This window comes from Salvelinus namaycush, chromosome 22, assembly GCF_016432855.1.
Source record: "Salvelinus namaycush isolate Seneca chromosome 22, SaNama_1.0, whole genome shotgun sequence".
Taxonomy (NCBI): domain Eukaryota; kingdom Metazoa; phylum Chordata; class Actinopteri; order Salmoniformes; family Salmonidae; genus Salvelinus; species Salvelinus namaycush.
In genome coordinates this window covers 16,561,310-16,579,447 of record NC_052328.1, presented here as the reverse complement: position 1 = coordinate 16,579,447, position 18,138 = coordinate 16,561,310, and the positions used below count along the sequence as shown (strand labels likewise).

Below are 18,138 nucleotides of genomic sequence, written 5' to 3'. Positions count from 1 at the left end.
AGATCAGTGCAGAATCATCTCTCAATAACTAAACTCTGTCTATTTTGAAAAGGACTCATTATGAATGCTTTTGAGCACGTCATTGCAGTAAAGGGTGGCAATGGTACCACCTTGTGTTTTATGATGTCTGTTGCATCTTCATGAGACAACGCAAAACGAACACTAGCAGGCCGATGTGTTGCCATAAACGGGGAACAACCTATCTTTGCATTTCCACCTCTGTGGAGGTATAAAGATACGGCTGTAATCTGTCTAGACTTCACGCGACTGAAAGTGTAATTGCATTGAATTTTTTGGCCCTGGATTTATCCACCACTTTCATCCAGTTAAACTGAAGCAAATCTTAACCATATTGACATATTCAAACTCCTACCAGTTTCATCCACATCTAAAGGATCACCCAAGTCAGGATGTTGTCCAAGAAGGCTTGTATTATAAAGATTTAAAAAATGACCATCACGTTTCACCCACTCAATTACATAATCCTACAACCATTGTAGCCTATTTTCCCCCTTGACTGACCTATGAGATCTCCAGCTCATTGAGTAACCATAGCCTCCTGCCCCTTCGATTACATAGCCAACACACGTTTACCAAGAACACCTTTTCTCAACCATAAGTGAATTTGTACCTTTGTTTTTTTGTGATTTATTAGTATGTTGTTGCTGTAGGAGTAGATCCAACTATTTTATCTATTGGTTACCTCAACATGTAATGACACAGCTTTCCTGAAATGTAGTAGGCCTATGTTGTTGCTACTGGGGTTTTATGTGAAGTGGTATGTTGGTTGTGGTCTCCTGTGATTGGCCATTGACAACAAACCTCCCTTTACATTGTTCCTCAGGTTGAGTTATGGGCCCTTTTTCAGACCACTCTCTACCTTTTTTCTTTCTGTTCTCTGAGAATGTGCTGCCATACTAAAAGGATATAAGCATATCATATTTTTCTCTTTGGAATATACTGTGTGAGTAATGTCTCACGATGTCTCATGTAATTTCTTTCATAAAATATTTAGACACCACACATTGACCTGAACATGGTTTAATGGTGATGTGAAAGCAGGATATACAGGTTGCTAGACAGCATAAGCTTATGCATGCAGGGTGATTAACAACAAACATGTATTTCTCATATTTCTCCACTATATTTGCATGTTAGGAGTTACTGCTGGCACATAAAAAGCACACAGCCAAAGACTACCTTAATAACAGACACCTTAGCTCAATGAACACAGAAGGCAATTTGAAAAAAACGTATTGGTAGTACTTCATTTTACCGTACACACATTACCAAGTATTTATACATGATACATACACAACAATAACCATTTGGTACCAGGTACTATAGCTACTAATTGTGTTGAATTATTTTAAGTAAGCACCAGAAAGTATACATTGATAATAAATACAAGGTAAATAAATAACAGTGGTACAGTACTGTAAAAATAAACTGCTACCATATTATTTCCTATAGAGGAGGCACTGAAAAATGCAGGTGAAAGCTTTAATGTGCACAAATCTCACAACTTGAACAAAGACTCATAAACAATTCTAACCAATGCAAGAGTCATTGCAGCTTCAGTCAAATCTACCAACAGTTGATTGGGATGTCCCCATCCTAAATCAAAAGGTAGAGTTTTGGAACAACAGGTTGAACTGTAGACAACATGTATACATACCATAGATAGTATAAGTAACTTGTTGGATAAATATATCCAGACATAGAGTGCATATCTATATTCGGGCAACAGACATGTAAGATAAATCTCACATATATAAAGTCACACAATTTTGCTTAAGCTTTGGTCACATGCACATTTTCATTTGCTCAAGCTAATGATGAGGGGTCAGCTCAAGGGTTAGCTTTGCACCCCACTGAGCTAGACACGGTTCCCAAGTCAGCCGTACAGAACTTCGTGCTTAGTGCTTTTTGGACCCACAATGGCAGGGCCTCATAACCCTAGAACTCTTGAGCCGCCCGGTGGAGGCCGAAACTCTTTTTCTCAGTCGCTCCCCAACTCCTCAAACCTCTCTACCATCCCCCCGCTGATGCAGCGCATGCACTGGCGGTAGCAGCTGACGATGCGTGACTGGCCCAGCTTGAAGGCCATGGACATGATGGCCATGCCCATGATGATGAAGACAAAAGTGAGCATGAAGTACTTGGGGTGGTTGGGCACGATGTCACCGAAGCCGATGGTGGTGAGGGTGATGAAGCAAAAGTAGTAGGCGTCAAAGGTGTTGAACTCTGTCTCCCACAGGGGCAGGATGAGGCCTCCAAACAGGATGTAGGCAAACACCACCACCAGGATGAGGAGCAGCGGCACGTTCAGCTTGTCCATATTGTCCCCGATGCCTGTGAAGTCCCAGATGGCAAAGCCCTTGGGCAAGGGGGGCATGCGGTCCAGCTCAGGGCAGGAAAGGCTCCGCACCAGTGGGCCCTGCCTGTTGAAGTTCTCCCGTGCAATGATGCGGTTGAAGATCTCTGTGTTGTTTCGCAGCTGGACGGACTTGCGCTTCACAGACTGCTGGCTGTGGAGGACCTGTCGGATGTCCATGGGCTCCCGGACCACCACCTCTTGGCTGAAGGTATAGGTCCCGTCCTGGAAGCCCCCCTGGCCCCCGTGCCCTGGCTTCTCTGTGTCATGGGAGGGGGACCAGCGGCCGTATTGGGGCAACCTGCAGAAAAGACTGTGCAGGTGGCAGTAGGCCCTGGAGAGGAGCATGGCCAGGAGGTCTCCCACATCTGTGATAACCAGGAGCATGAGGGGGATACCCACCATGGCATACAGGATACAGACCACTTTACCAGGCAGGGTCACCGGATAGATCGCTCCATAACCTGAGACAAGAAGAGCAGCAGGGTATGGGATCATACAGGTAGCTTACTTATTTCCCTCTCATATCCAAATATCCCCTTTATCGACGACAATAATTTTGTGTCTAACCTCAAATTATATTGTAAAAATGTCCGCTCCTAACATACAAAAAAAGATGTGTAGAAGATTGAAAGAATATAGTTTGTCAAACATGGATTTAGATCTATTGCTGCCATCTGTCGGTCATTTCTAATACTGGATTTGCTGATGCTTCTCTCTAAGGGCATTCAGGGACAGATAACTAACTGTATGCTCAGGCAGGGGCATCATACACCCATTATTTTATAAGGGGCACGAAGTATGTGAGGATGGAGGGGGGAGGAAGTTTAGAGCCATAATAATTATGTCTAATTCTAGAGTGCATTCGGAAAGTATTCAGACCCCTTCACTTTTTGTTACATTACAGCCTGATTCTAAAATGGATATAATTATTTTTTCTCTCATCAATCCACACACAATACCTCATAAAGACAAAGCAAAAACAGGTTTTTAGAAATGTTTGCAAAAAAACGGAAATACTTTATTTACATGAGTATTTGCAATAAGGCTCGAAATTGAGCTCGGTGCTTCCCGTTTCCATTGATCATCCTTGAGATGTTTTTAGAACTTGATTGGAGTCCACCTGTGGTAAATTCAATTGATTGGACATGATTTGGAAAGGCACACATCTGTCTATATAAGGTCCCACAGTTGACAGTGCATGTCCGAGCAAAAACCAGACCATGAGGTCGAAGGAACTGTCCGTAGAGCTCCGAGACAGGATTGTGTCGAGGCACAGATCTGGGGAAGGGTACTAAAAAATGTCAGCAGCATTGAAGGTCCCCAAGATCACAGTGGCCTCCATCATTCTTAAGTGGAAGAAGTTTGGAACCGCCAAGACTCTTCCAAGAGTTTGTTTAAATTATTTCATAATGGTCGCATCGCCGTTTTAAATGCGCTGTGAATTGTTATAAAACCACTTATCTATCACATGAATCATTCTATTAGGTATTTGTTGTGGAATTGTTAGATATTACTTGTTAGATATTGCTGCACTGTCGGAACTAGAAGCACAAGCATTTCGCTACACTCGCAATAAAATCTGCTAACCATGTGTATGTGACCAATAACAATTGATTTGATTTAATTCTGGCTGCATGTGTACCTCTCCCCGCCTCTAACTGGGGCTCACGTTGGCAAAAACAATTCTCCGATATGATTGAGTTTATTGTGATAAATTCTAGAAGGAATTATAAAAGCAATCATTTTGCAGTTCTCACTGGAAAGTATGTTGTTAATAATTTTCTAAAGGTAATGAAATAATGGATATTATGATTGGGCACTAGTCAGCCTATCAATAGCCTTTTTGTTGCCTTACCTTTCTCTTACTGACAGTTCGAGTTGAGATGCGTTTGGAATTGGAAAGTTTACGAGGTGAACTCATTTATTCTTTTTTTAATATTCTGTCTGCAGTGACTTTTGTCTGGGCTGCTTCAAATGGGTTACACTGGAGTTTGTTTTAATAACATTACTTTATTCCAACTAGAAAATGTCTTATGAAATCATGCATTCATTGCACAATATAATGCATAAGATGGTGGTTTTGAAGATGTGAAATTTTAACATTGTGGGACTGCAGGCAGGAGCTGGATGAGATCTGGCAGGAGCAGGTCGGTGTTGGCAAAAAAAACCTGTGGGGGCGGGCACGGTACTAAAAAATCTGTTCTCCGCAGACCTCTACTACAGAGGACCACGATGTGGGTAGTGGACAAACATTGACATCTATTTGGCCAAAACAGACGTCTATAATGTGCTATACTGTACTCTAACCTACTCTACTATTCTCGACTGTACTCTACCGTACTGTGCTCTACTGTACTGTATCCTACTCTACTCTACTCTACTGTACTCTACTGTACTCTACTGTACTCTACAGACCAAGACCACTAGATCAAGAGTTCATGGGCCCTTTCTTCAATTGTTAGAAACGCAAGAAGAGTAAACTCGAGCACAGAACAGTAGAGTACAGTAGAGAACAGTACAGTAGGATACATTATAACAGAGCACAGTAACTTGTCATGGTCTCAACTCACTGGGTCTGGGTCTGAATCTTGGGACCAATGTCCTGGTATGAATCTTGGTCTTGGCTCCTAGATATTACCTTAGTCTTTGGTTTACGAACTATACACAACCCAATTTGAAATAGACAATGCTCTCTGATCATTGGCTGATCACTCCCAACCCATAGGAATCCCCACCCAGTTGACTACTTTTAAATGGCGGAAGCCCTCAATGGCAATGTCTATATCAAAACAAGTTATTTCCATATATAGTATAGCGGTATAGTCTTTTGACCATACAGACATACACTACCGTTCAAAGGTTTGGGGTCACTTAGAAATGTCCTTGTTTTTGAAAAAAACATCAAATTGATCAGGAATACAGTATAGACATTGTTAATGTTGTAAATGACTATTGTAGCTGGAAACGGTAGATTTTTTATGGAATATCTACATAGGCGTACAGAGGCCTATTATCAGCAACCATCACTCCTGTGTTCCAATGTCACGTTGTGTAAGCTAGTGCAAGTTTATCATTTTAAAAGGCTAATTGATCATTAGAAAACCCTTTTGCAATTATGTTAGCACAGCTGAAAATGGTCATGCTGACTACAGAAGCAATACAACTGGCCTTCTTTAGACTAGTTGAGTATCTGGAGCATCAGATTTGTGGGTTCGTTACAGGCTCAAAATGGCCAGAAACAAAGACTTTCTTCTGAAACTCAGTTTATTCTTGTTCTGAGAAATGAAGGCTATTCCATGTGAGAAATTGCCAAGAAACTGAAGATCTCATACAACGCTGTGTACTACTCCCTTCACAGAACAGCGCAAACTAGCTCTAAACAGAATAGAAAGAGGAGTGGGAGTACCCGGTGCACAACTGAGCAAGAGGACAAGTACATTAGAGTGTCTAGTTTGAGAGTCCTCAACTGGCAGCTTCATTAAATAGTACCCGCAAAACACCAGTCTCAACGTCAACAGTGAAGAGGCGACTCCGGGATGCTGGCCTTCTAGGCAGAGTTCCTCTGTCCAGTGTCTGTGTTCTTTTGCCCATCTTAATATTTAATTTTTATTGGCCAGTCTGAGATATGGCTTTTTCTTTGCAACTCTGCCTAGAAGGCTAGCATCCCGGAGTCGCCTCTTCACTGTTGACGTTGAGACTGGTATTTTGCGGGTACTATTTAATGAAGCTGCCAGTTGAGGATTGTGAGGTGTCAAACTAGACACTGTAATAATAGTATGGAAATAATGTATTTTATTTTGTAAAGTGGTTTCTTGCATCAAACAACACAACAACATTTTCAGTCACCTACTTGTCTGAAGGACAAACAGGTGAATGTCAAGCCCTGCATGCTTTTTTCAAAAGTCTCATGGAATGTAGGCCTACATTGAACACCACACATTGGCTGCAACTGAAGGCTGAATGATAGAACAGCTCAAATGTTATAGGATGCATTTTCTCCATTGTTTTTTATGGTAGGCCACTCTGGTAGGCCTACATTATGATCAAATAGCAAGAGTAGCCTACTTGGCCACTGTTAAAACTGTAACATAAAGGTGGTACAGCCTCAGTGTTCACAGTAAATGCGCGCTGGAAGTTGCACAGGATTCTCAGAATGTTCAAGTTTCCGCTCAGCAGACCTGAAATTTGCTCAGTGCCTTAGTGGCATTTTGCCTTAGTTAAACCAAGGGGCCAGGGTGCCGGTCTAGAAGCACAGCTTCGACTGCTCCTACAGTTCTTCTTCGGTACTGCAGTTTAACTGATGCTTGGCCCAGAAAGACAATTTTCATACATGGCTACATAGAGAAGTCAGATTAGAAAATTCCTATTAAGACACTTTAGTCATCACCTTTGTGAATTATTCTAATAATTGTCGCTGAGGCCAATACATTTTTTCACAGCCGAAGATATTAAAATTGTACATTCATTCAATGTCTGCCATGTTCTATGTCACGTATACTCCCTCTCCGGCCTCTAGGTCATCAGGCTGCTGATTATCACCATCGTTTCGCGCACCTGTGCCTCTTGACAATCACCTGGATTCCATCACCTCCTTGATTATCTTCCCTATATCTGTCACTCTCCTTGGTTCTTTCCTCAGGTGCTATTGACTCTGTTTTCATGTCGGTGTGTTGTTTGTGTTTCTTATTTACTGTTTCATTTATTTATTAAAACACTCTTTAAAACTTGCTTCCCGACTCTCATGCGCGCTCGTTATAGAATAACACCTCACCCAAGGGAAGCATCAGGGAGTGTTTTTTTAATTACATTTTTTGTGTCAGAGTAATGACGTCGGGTCCGGGAACTGCTACAAGCTCTCATGCCTCAACCAGATTTCCAGGATTCCCTGCCTCAGCCGGCTCGTCGGGCTCCCCTGCCTCAGCCGGCTCGTCGGGCTCCCCTGCCTCAGCCGGCTCGTCGGGCTCCCCTGCCTTAGCCGGATCGCCGGGCTCCCCTGCCTCAGCCGGCTCGTCGGGCTCCCCTGCCTCAGCCGGCTCGTCGGGCTCCCCTGCCTCAGCCGGCTCGTCGGGCTTTCATGCCTTAGCCGGATCGCCAGGCTCCCCTGCCTCAGCCGGCTAGTCGGGCTTTCATGCCTCCGCCGGATCGACAGGCTCCCGTGCTTCCACCGGCTTGTCAGGTTCTCATGCCTCAACTGGATCCCCAGGCTCCCCTGCCTCAACCGATCTGTCAGGTTCCCGTGCCCCAGCTGACTCGACAGGTTCCCGTGCCTCAGCTGGCGTGACAGTTTCTGGCGCATCAGCAGGGGTGACCGGTACGCTCCTGATCCCCGGGTCCGTCCCCTTTGATGGCATCCTGCAGCTGGAGCCGCGCGTCGGGGAGGGGGTACTGTCACTCCCTCTCCGACCTCTAGGTCATCAGGCTGCTGATTATCCCGCACACCTGTCACCATCGTCTCGCGCACCTGCGTTTCTTGACAATCACCTGGACTCCATCACCTCCTTGATTATTTTCCTTATATCTGTCACTCCCCTTGGTTCTTTCCTCAGGTGCTATTGACTCTGTTTTCATGCCGGTGCGTTTGTGTTTCGTGTTCATTGTTCCTTTTATTTATTAAAACACTCACTCCCTGAACTTGCTTCCCGACTCTCAGCCCGCTCGTTATATTTTTGGATTACGTGAGGATGTCTTCACTGCTTCCTGTGCACACTGAGTGCTAGTTGTGCATGTGATGTTGGTCGGTATAAACCGGATGCAACCCAGATATAGACGGTCCATGAATTAGCATATGTGAACGTGAGTAGATTACCTTGAAAACAAAGGTCTTGGATGCAGTCTCCAGTTCTTACTATACCTCAATGAGCTAAACATGAGCACAATTCCTGCCTGCATTTTAAGCCCCGCATACCCAAACTCGTGATTTGTTGGGAGAGTTGTGTGTCTGAAAAGGACCCTACCCTGATTTTTTTTTCTCCCTTTCGGAATTGTCAGAGAGAAGCCGACATCCTCCCCAGACCTTGTGCCGTTGCCTAACTTACGATACTCCAAGGTCTGGGATATCCAAGACTATTGAGAGAGTGTCCCTGGTAATGATGGTTACATGATGTAACAGTGAAGCTTCATAAGAGTGACTATAGACACAAGTCATAGCATTAACAACAAATGTATAATAACAATATGTCATACAAGCTCAATCATTTACAATTTGACGACAAAGGGATAAAGAGGAAAAATAGTTGAGATTGTTATGCTGGTGAATGAGGACCCAAAAGCGACTTAACAGAAACAGAGTCTTTATTCCAGTCTTAAACAAAAACGATACTCCTGGATATTATCTTAGGTAAATACAAAACAGGAAAACTGAAATCCTCTCGTCAGTAGAGAGGAACGACTGGAGACGCGACCACAGACTGCAGGTCGCTTCGGGAAGGCACAGGCCGTAGCTGACATAGACACCTGCTCACACGCAGCATCTGAAGAAGGCAAAAACACGACAGGGCGGAACAAGGACACAGAACAGCAAACATCAAACAAGGATCCGACAAGGACAGAAGCGGAAAACAGAGGGAGAAATAGGGACTCTAATCAGAGGGCAAAATAGGGGACAGGTGTGAAAGAGTAAATGAGGTAGTTAGGAGAATGAGGAACAGCTGGGAGCAGGAACGGAACGATAGAGAGAGAGAGCGAGAGAGGGAGAGAGGGAGGGGGAGAGAGAGGGATAGAAAGAGGGAAAGAACCTAATAAGACCAGCAGAGGGAAACGAATAGAAGGGAAGCACAGGGACAAGACATGATAATCAATGACAAAACATGACAGAGATAAGATCCATTGTGGTTTTCTAGTAGTGACATGAGGACATATTGTGGTGATCTTGGAAATTGGAACCTAGAAAGCAATAATTATCAATAATGTGGAAAGAAGTCCGTCTTGAGACCTCTAATCTGCTTCTGGTGATGTGAAATGCATTTGGGTCTTCGAGGGACTTTCTTCAGTAATTTGTGGCCTTCCTGTTTGCCGACCAAGCTATTAGCCATTAACCCCAACATAAATGGACCATGATAGCTATCATATATCAGACCTTAACAGACTTCCTAATGTATTTTATGAACATAAAGTGGAACATTAACAAAAAAATAGAGTGCAGAGATGTCATTCAAAATGGGATTCTGATGTAATATTACTTGGTTTGGAGTGTTTTGGAGTGTTTTCTAACATGTTTTAGCAACATTTGCATAATGCCTTGTAGTCAATGGCAAGTGATGACAATTGTCTATGTAATGAAACAAAATATGGGGATCAACTACAATCACAGAAAGAGTGAAAAGAAGCCTACATGTAAAAACGTGTGAACTTCCCCTGCAGGTACTACCACAACATTAGAAAAAAAAATGGAATATAGCAACCTCTCCCATTTCACTTTCCGATATATGATCGGTAAATGTTTGGTTCAATACAGCATGGCTCACTAGAAAATCATCCTGTTGAATGGTCTATGGCTTGCCAACTGTATAGAGGATGGCCCTAAAATTGTCAAAAACTCCAGCTACCCAAGTTATAGACTGTTCTCTCTGCTCCCACATGGCAAATGGTACTGATGTACCAAGTCTGGAACCAGCAGGACCGTGAACAGCGTCTACCCCCAAGCCATAAGACTGATAAATATTTAGTTAAATAATTAACCAAATAGCTACCCGGACTATCTGCATAGAACCTTTTTGACTCATCACATACACTGCTGCTACTGTTTACTATCTGTCACTTTATTCCTAGTTAAATCAAAATCAAATCAAATCAACATTTATTTGTCACGTGCGCCGAATACAAATGCTTACTTACAGGCTCTAACCAATAGTGCAAAAAAGGTATTAGGTGAACAATAGGTAGGTAAAGAAATAAAACAACAGTAAAAAGACAGGCTATATACAGTAGCGAGGCTATAAAAGTAGCAAGGCTACATACAGACACCGGTTAGTCAGGCTGATTGAGATAGTATGTACATGTAAATATGGTTAAAGTGACTATTCATATATGATGAACAGAGAGTAGCAGTAGCGTAAAAGAGGGGTTGTTATATGCACATACTGTATCTACATGTACCTCATTTACCTCGTACCCCTGCACATCGACCCATGTATATAGCCAAGTTATCGTTATTGTCCTCACACTCCCTCAAGATGGTAGTAGTTGTATAGTCAATGACCACATATATCATTGACTGTTCATATTATGTATATAGGCACATCTTAAGACACAAATACTCTTGTATTAATCTTATGGGCACAGACTCTGATTTCAATTATTTATATGACATCACCATCTTAAGGTGCAATCAAAGCAGCGGTTTTGTCCCTGGTGGTGATCATCGCAATCAGAGAGGGTCTGAGCCCAGCGTGAACCTGCACCACAGGGACTGACACATGAAAAGAGCACAGAACATGGCAACCCCCCCCCCCCCCCCATTCTTTGCTGCAGCTGTCTGCAGATGAGAACCACAAGGTGCTTGCAAGAATGAATGCAGAGCACAGTCAACAGTTTTTTTTTTGTCTGTAAGTTTTATAAAGTGTAAGAGTAACATAATAACATAGTTACATCCCTAACACAGTCTTCTGCCATTTAACTCATTTGGTTTTGAATACTGCCATTATAGCTCATTCCTGTTGTCCCCGGAAAGGCTAATTTATTTGACATTAATGCAGTCATTTTAAACTCAATTTAAAAAATGGTTTCCTCTGGAAAAATAATTGTATGGGAGGTGGTCAAGAAACCAAATTTGTTTAATTTAGGGAACGCGGTAAACTACTCTATGTATATCGACATTGCATGTGCTACTAGATACAAGTATGTCAATGTCAACCATTGTTTTAACAATTCATTTGACAAAGGATAAGGGTTAGATGGATATGAATTCGTACTACAGTCCAGACTTTAAAAAAAATATGTTTACACATCGATCTGTTAATACTACTGATAACTTTGTCCATGAAATGCTCTGATGTAACATGCACAAATGTGTAATGTGTATTCCACAGTATTTCCATTTAATGACAAACTATTTATCAGTGAGGTATGGTAGGAGTCAAATCAGCTATGGTAGGAATTACAGATAGACAAATCCCCAAAATATCAAATTTTCAATCCCTGTTGGCCAAACCCGTTGTTTCATGGTTGACTGCTGTTTGATGGAGAGCGGATCCACTCTCGTTTACAGCCTTTTAACATCAGTTCACTCAGTGAGCATGGCACACAGCACACTAAGACCAAAGTTCATCAAGCCTGAGGCAAACAACATGATTTAATGTGGTGGACATTTCAGTGACTAAAGAGATGAGAGACAGTGTCTTATTTGTAAAAAGATTGTAATGATATTGTACTAATACATCATGCCTGGTGTTCCATATCCATTGATATTTATTTCAGGTGGGCTTCATTTTGACAGGAAAGCCATTGTTGCATAGAGGCAATCTATATCAGTGGTGCCCATGCATAACAATCCATAACCAGGCATAACAATTGAGAGTATCTATCTATATTGTCCTAATGAGGCTATACATTTACAAAGAGAATCAAATGAGCCCAAGAAATTAGGAAATGGTCTGCCGCACCAGCACAATTATATTTCAGTATACTGTAGGCCTAATGTGCTGTCTTAATTAGGCCTATTTTGTGTTTGTTTTGCATGTCTTTTAACTTAAGACGAAACTTAACTTAAAAGTTGGTAATTTAGATGACTTACCCACGGTTGTGAATACAGTACAACAGAAGAACAGGGATCCATAGAATGTCCATCGCTCTGGACGTTGAAGCCATATGGACTTGAACCCCCCGTTGATTTCATTCTCTAGTTCTTTCACCGAATGTTGTTCTTGAGAAGAATTGCTGGACAAATTACCTGTAAATAAAATCGAATTATTTGAATGAAGTTAGCCGTAAACATTTTTGAACACATTTACAACACATAAAAAAAATGTAATGTAAAAATCCTATTTTCACCCCATCTATAAAGACGGTAGCCCTATATTATAACAATAATAATAATAAACATAGATCTAGCTTTCTGGCCTTTTTATGCTGAGTTTCTGTATAGCACTTCGTGACATCGGCTGATGTAAAAAGGGCTTTATAAATACATTTGATTGATTGATTGATTGATTTACTTTACCTGGATAATTCTGAATTCTGCGCAACAGTTTACCCAAAAACTCATGATATTCCCCTTCTGCTTGGTACCCACTCCCTCCCTCAATGCACCAGAATAGCACCGCTCCCAAGGCGGCATATCCGACGAGTAAAAGTATGAGAAAAACGTGAGGAAACAGCTTCCATAGCTTTGAAGCACACTTTTTGGAATTCTCTATCGAACTTCGTGTTTTACCCACTGCCAACGACATCTTGCAGTCTCTGAAGAGCTATTGGAACGTGATGCCAAATTCTCTCTCCATGGCAAGGCTGTCAAGACCGTCCGACGGCGAGAAGCGCAGAATGATATGTGCCCGCCATCCCCCCGCATTAAGCTAACACCAAATCGAAGTCCCCCAGGAGACAAGTGCTATTGACTTCATCTCTCAGGTAGGCTATTTTGAAACTCCACAAAAGAGGACATTTATTCGTTTTGTACTTGATTCCACATTAAAGCCTCCTAAACTGGATAATGCAATTGCCATTTTAATCAGTAAACACAATTTGATCTTGCCCTTCGACTTTTTGAGCATTGAGCAACAGGTGTTGATGCCATCAATATTTAGCTAGCCCCATATGAATGCCGCTGTTGTTTCAGAAGAACAACTGGAGCTTGTCAAATTCCATCCAGTAAAACAGACAATTCCCTACAAGGCACAGCGACAAAACTGCCTTAAAAACATCCTACAAACATTACAACAAACTTCTGCTGCCATGAATCACAATGGAAATCATTGGGTGAATTATGACCATTGCCTAAAACATTGGCTAAATAGGCCTACTGCTTTACTTAGTTGTCATATTACGTGTTTAGGCGTAGGATCTTAATTTGAACCAGTTTGCTACAGCAGGAAAATTAATTATTATGTGGATTATAATTAATGAAAATGTTTGTAGGGTTGATACCAGATGAGGCTGGTGGGAGTAAATCAGTGGAATTGTACAAGCACATCAAACACATTGAAACAATGTGTTTGACTCCATTTCATTGATTCCATTCCAGCCACTACAATCAGCCTGTATAGCTCCTCCCACCAGCCTCTGGTTGATACATTTTGTTTAAGGGAAAATTAAGTCTGAAATTTAAAAGCGGAAATTGCAAACTTCAGAAGCCTTTTTAAACCCCAGATACACTACACGTTTTACATTTCCTGCAACGCAGATATGTTCTGCAACAGAGTGATCAAATTAAGTTCCTACATCTGTATAAAGAGCCTTCTGTGAAGCAAGAAATATACTCTAAATGTTTGTATTTAGCTTTCAATTGATCCTGTCCTGTTTAATACAACAAATCACGATAAAAGGTGCACAGTGTCAGATGGTCCATTCAAAGTCTTTTGAGACTGTTGCCAAGATCCGAAAGGACTGCATGGATGGGTGTGTGTTTTAAGGTCTCAAGCAAGGTGCTTCATCATGTGAGCATGGTTCACCGAAACACAAGTAACGAAACTAACCTACCAGAAGGTTGTCCAATTTTGTGAGACAGGCAATGAAGAACCTTCTATGGGTAGAAACCTTTGTTGCTGCCCTATGCGGGGATGAGTGAGTGAGTATGAGGTAGGAGCCAACAAAGGGTTTATTCTCAGACTAGTTTTTTCTTATTCTTCATATCACGTTGTATATTGTAGGAGACAGGCGCAGGAATACGAAATAGGGGGATTTTATTTCTCTACCCAAAATAGAGTACGTCATGAACATGACAGGGACGAAGCCCAAAACAAACACGTGTACACAGTTGAAGTATGAAATGTACATACCCTTAGGTTGGAGTCATTAAAACTCCTTTTTTAACCACTCCACAAATTTCTTGTTAACAAACTATAGTTTTGGCAAGTCGGTAAGGACATCTACTTTGTGCATAACACAAGTAATTTTTCCAACAATTGTTTACAGACAGATTTTTTCACTTATAATTAACTGAATCACAATTCCAATGGGTCAGAAGTTTACATACACTAAGTTGACTGTGCCTTTAAACAGCTTGGAAAATTCCAGAAAATTATGTCATGGCTTTAGAAGCTTCTGGTAGGCTAATTGACATAATTTGAGTCAATTGGAGGTGTACCTGTGGATGTATTTCAAGGCCTACTTTCAAACTCAGTGCCTCTTTGCTTGACATCATGGGAAAATCTAAATAAATCAGCCAAGACCTCAGAAAAAAAACTGTAGACCTCCACCAGTCTAGTTCATCCTCGCGAGCAATTTTCAAACGCCTGAAGGTACCACGTTCATCTGTAAAAACAATAGTACGCAAGTGTAAACACCATGGGACCACGCAGCCGTCATTCCGCTCAGGAAGGAGACACGTTCTGTCTCCTAGAGAGGAACGTACTTTGGTGTGAAAAGTGCAAAAGTATTTATATCCACAGTAAAACGAGTCCTATACTATATCGACATAACCTGAAAGGCCACTCAGCAAGGAAGAAGCTACTGCTCCAAAACCGCCATAAAAAAACTGACTATGGTTTGCAACTGCACATCGGGTCAAAGATCGTACTTTTTAGAGAAATGTCCTCTGGTCTGATAAAACAAAAATAGAACTGTTTAGCCATAATGACCATCGTTATGTTCAGAGGAAAAAGGGGGAGACTTGCAAGCCGAAGAACACCATCCCAACCGTGAAGCACGGGGTGGCAGCATCATGTTGTGAGGGTGCTTTGCTTCAGGAGGGACTGGTGCACTTCACAAAATAGATGGCATCATGAGGATGGAAAATTATGTGGATATATTGAAGCAACATCTCAAGACATCAGTCGGGAAGTTAAAGCTTGATCGCAAATGGGTCTTCCAAATGGACAATGACCCCAAGCATACTTCCAAAGTTGTGGCAAAATGGCTTAAGGACAACAAAGTCAAGGTACTGGAGTGGATATCACAAAGCCCTGACCTCAATCCTATAGAAAATTTGTGGGCAGAACTGAAAAAGCATGTGCGAGCAAGGAGGCCTACGAACCTTACTCAGTTACACCAGCTCTGTCAGGAGGAATGGGCCAAAATTCACCCAATTTATTGTGGGAAGCTTGTGGTAGGCTACCCGTAACATTTGACCCAAGTTAACCAATTTAAAGGCAATGCTACCAAATACTAATTGAGTGTATGTAAACTTCTGATCCACTGGGAATGTGATGAAAGAAATAAAAGCTTAAATAAATCATTCTCTCTACTATTATTCTGACATTTCACATTCTTAAAATAAAGTGTTGATCCTAACTGACCTAAGACAGGGAATTTTTAATAGGATTAAATGTCAGGAATTGTGAAAAACTGAGTTTAAATGTATTTGGCTAAGGTGTATGTAAACTTCACACTTCAACTGTATATAACACGAGGCTGTAACCCAAACCAAGCGCGAGGTGGAAACCTCTAATAAATACACGGGATGAGACCTGTAATAACAATACACGTGACGAGACCCGTAGTAACAATACACGGTATCAAGAAATCCGATACAACAGAGCACAGGTACTCACAAGACCAACGGACGTGGAACAATAATCAACAAGGACATTGGGGAACAGAGGGCACATATATACACATACTAATCAGGGGGAATGGGAAACAGGTGTGCATAATGAGACATGACAGTCTAGGGTTGGTGGTAATGATCTAGTTCAGTGACGCCTAGAAGGCCGGTGACGTAGGCCTCAGGAGCTGGTGAACGGAATGAGCAGCAGTTCCGGGGGAATCCGCGACAGTGACCCCCCCCCCCCCCCCCCCCCCCCCCCCCCTCCGACGTGCTGCACTAGCAGCGGGACAACACTGGCCTCGGGGACGACCACAGGGACACGGTGCGGGTTGGTCAGGACGCCAACGGTGAAAATCCCTGGTCAGTGAAGCGCCCAGGATGTCCACCGCATGAACCCAACACCGCTCCTCTGGGCCCTTACCCCCCCCCAGTCGATGAGGTACTGGAGATGCCCCGCCCAACACCTTGAATCCAGGACTTCACGGACCAAGTACGTCGGACCTCCCTCGATGTCTAGAGGAGGAGGCCAGGCGTCACTGGGTCCAGCCTCAGCAAGGGGACCAGGGTCCACTGGCCTGAGGAGAGACACATGAAAAGTCAGGTTAATGTGGTAATCAGCAGGGAGTTGCAAACGGTACGTTACCTCATTAACCCTCCTCAGGACTTTAAACGTCCCAACAAACCGCGGGCTCAGCATCCGGCAGGGCAGGCGGAGGTGCAGGTTCCCGGGTGGAGAGCCAGACCCGGTCGCCTGGAGAGAAAACAGGTGCCTCACTGCGGTGACGGTCGGCCTGTTCCTTGTGCCGACGCACGGCCCGCTGCAGACGTGTGCGCAGCTTGAGGACGGTACCCGGAGGTGAGACTGACCATGACCCCCAGGTGTTCCATGAACGCCTTCCATACGCGTGAGGTGAACTGAGGGCCACGGTCTGACACAATGTCGTCCAGGATCCCGTAGTAGCAGAAGACGTGCGTACAAAGAGCCTCCGCGGTTTGCATAGCCGACGGAAGCCCAGGCAGAGGAAGGAGGTGACAAGCTTTGTAAAACCTGTCCACAATGACGAGAACGGTGGTGTTCCCCTGGGAGGGGGAAGGTCAGTGACAAAGTCCACCCAGAGGTGAGACCAGGGTCGTTGTGGACCGGCAGGGGAAGGAGCTTTCCATAAGGGAGGTGTCTGGGTGTCTTAGACTGGGCACAGATGGAGCAGGAAGAGACGTAAACCCAGATGTCCCTAGCCAAGGTGGGCCACCAGTATTTCTCAGTCAGGCAGGCGATGGTACGGCCTATCCCAGGATGACCCGACACAGGCGCCATGTGCGCCCAGGTAAGGAAGCGGTCCCGCACACACGTGGGCACGTAGGCGCGGTTCTCCGGGCACTGTGCAGGTGCAGGTTCCGTACGCAGGGCCTGCCGTATGTCGGCGTCCACGTCCCACACCACTGGCGCGATGATACGGAACTGAGGGATATTCGGGGTCTCCTCTCCCTGCCTCTCCTCTGTGTCAAAAAGGCGAGACAGGACGTCCGCCTTCACATTCTTCGAGCCTGGCCTATAGGAAAGCGGGAATTGAAACCTGGCAAAGAATAGAGCCCACCTGGCCTGTCTCGGGTTTAGCCTCTTCGCTGTCCTGATGTACTACAGACTGCAGTGGTCCATCCACACCAGGAAAGGGTGTTTGGACCCCTCCAACCAGTGCCTCCACGCCTTCAGAGCCTTCTTGACCCCCAAGAGTTCCCGGTCCCCTACGTCGTAGTTCCTTTGGGCGGGGCTCAGATGCTTGGAGTAGAAGGTGCAGGGCCGCAGCTTTGGAAGGGTTCCGATGCGCTGGGACAGCACTGCCCTATCTCCTACTTCGGAGGCATCCACCTCGACGATGAAGGGGAGTGAGGAGTCGGGATGTGCCAGCATGGGAGAAGTGGTGAAGCGTGCCTTCAGCGTCTCGAACGCCCTCTCCGCCTCCGCCGTCCAATGAAGCCGCTGGGGACCTCCTCTCAGCAGGGAGGTAAGAGGCGCGACCACCGTGCTGAAGCCCCAGATGAACATAATTGGCGAACCCCAGGAATCGCTGGACTGCTTTCACGGAGTTGGGGATGGGCCATGACCTGACTGCGCTGATAC

The 18,138-nt window shown here is 43.9% G+C and overlaps 1 protein-coding gene across 1 annotated transcript; it reads right to left on the bottom strand.

Annotated features, from left to right (window-relative positions):
• Positions 1 to 2,002: 2,002 nt before the first annotated feature.
• LOC120017417 (potassium channel subfamily K member 18-like) lies at positions 2,003 to 12,765 on the bottom strand. The gene is made up of 3 exons (XM_038960163.1): positions 12,537 to 12,765; positions 12,111 to 12,266; positions 2,003 to 2,841 (listed from the first exon to the last, which is right to left on the bottom strand). The coding sequence occupies exons 1-3, from the start codon at positions 12,763 to 12,765 to the stop codon at positions 2,003 to 2,005; spliced, it is 1,224 nt and encodes a 407-aa protein (XP_038816091.1).
• Positions 12,766 to 18,138: the final 5,373 nt, after the last annotated feature.

Coding starts and splice junctions, on each gene's coding strand:
- LOC120017417 (XM_038960163.1), bottom strand. CDS start 12,765: ATGTCGTTGGCAGTGGGTAAAACACGAAGTTCGATAGAGAATTCCAAA. Junction 12,267..12,536: donor CAGAATTCAGAATTATCCAG/GTAAAGTAAATC, acceptor TTTTATTTACAG/GTAATTTGTCCAGCAATTCT. Junction 2,842..12,110: donor TACTGTATTCACAACCGTGG/GTAAGTCATCTA, acceptor TTCTTGTCTCAG/GTTATGGAGCGATCTATCCG.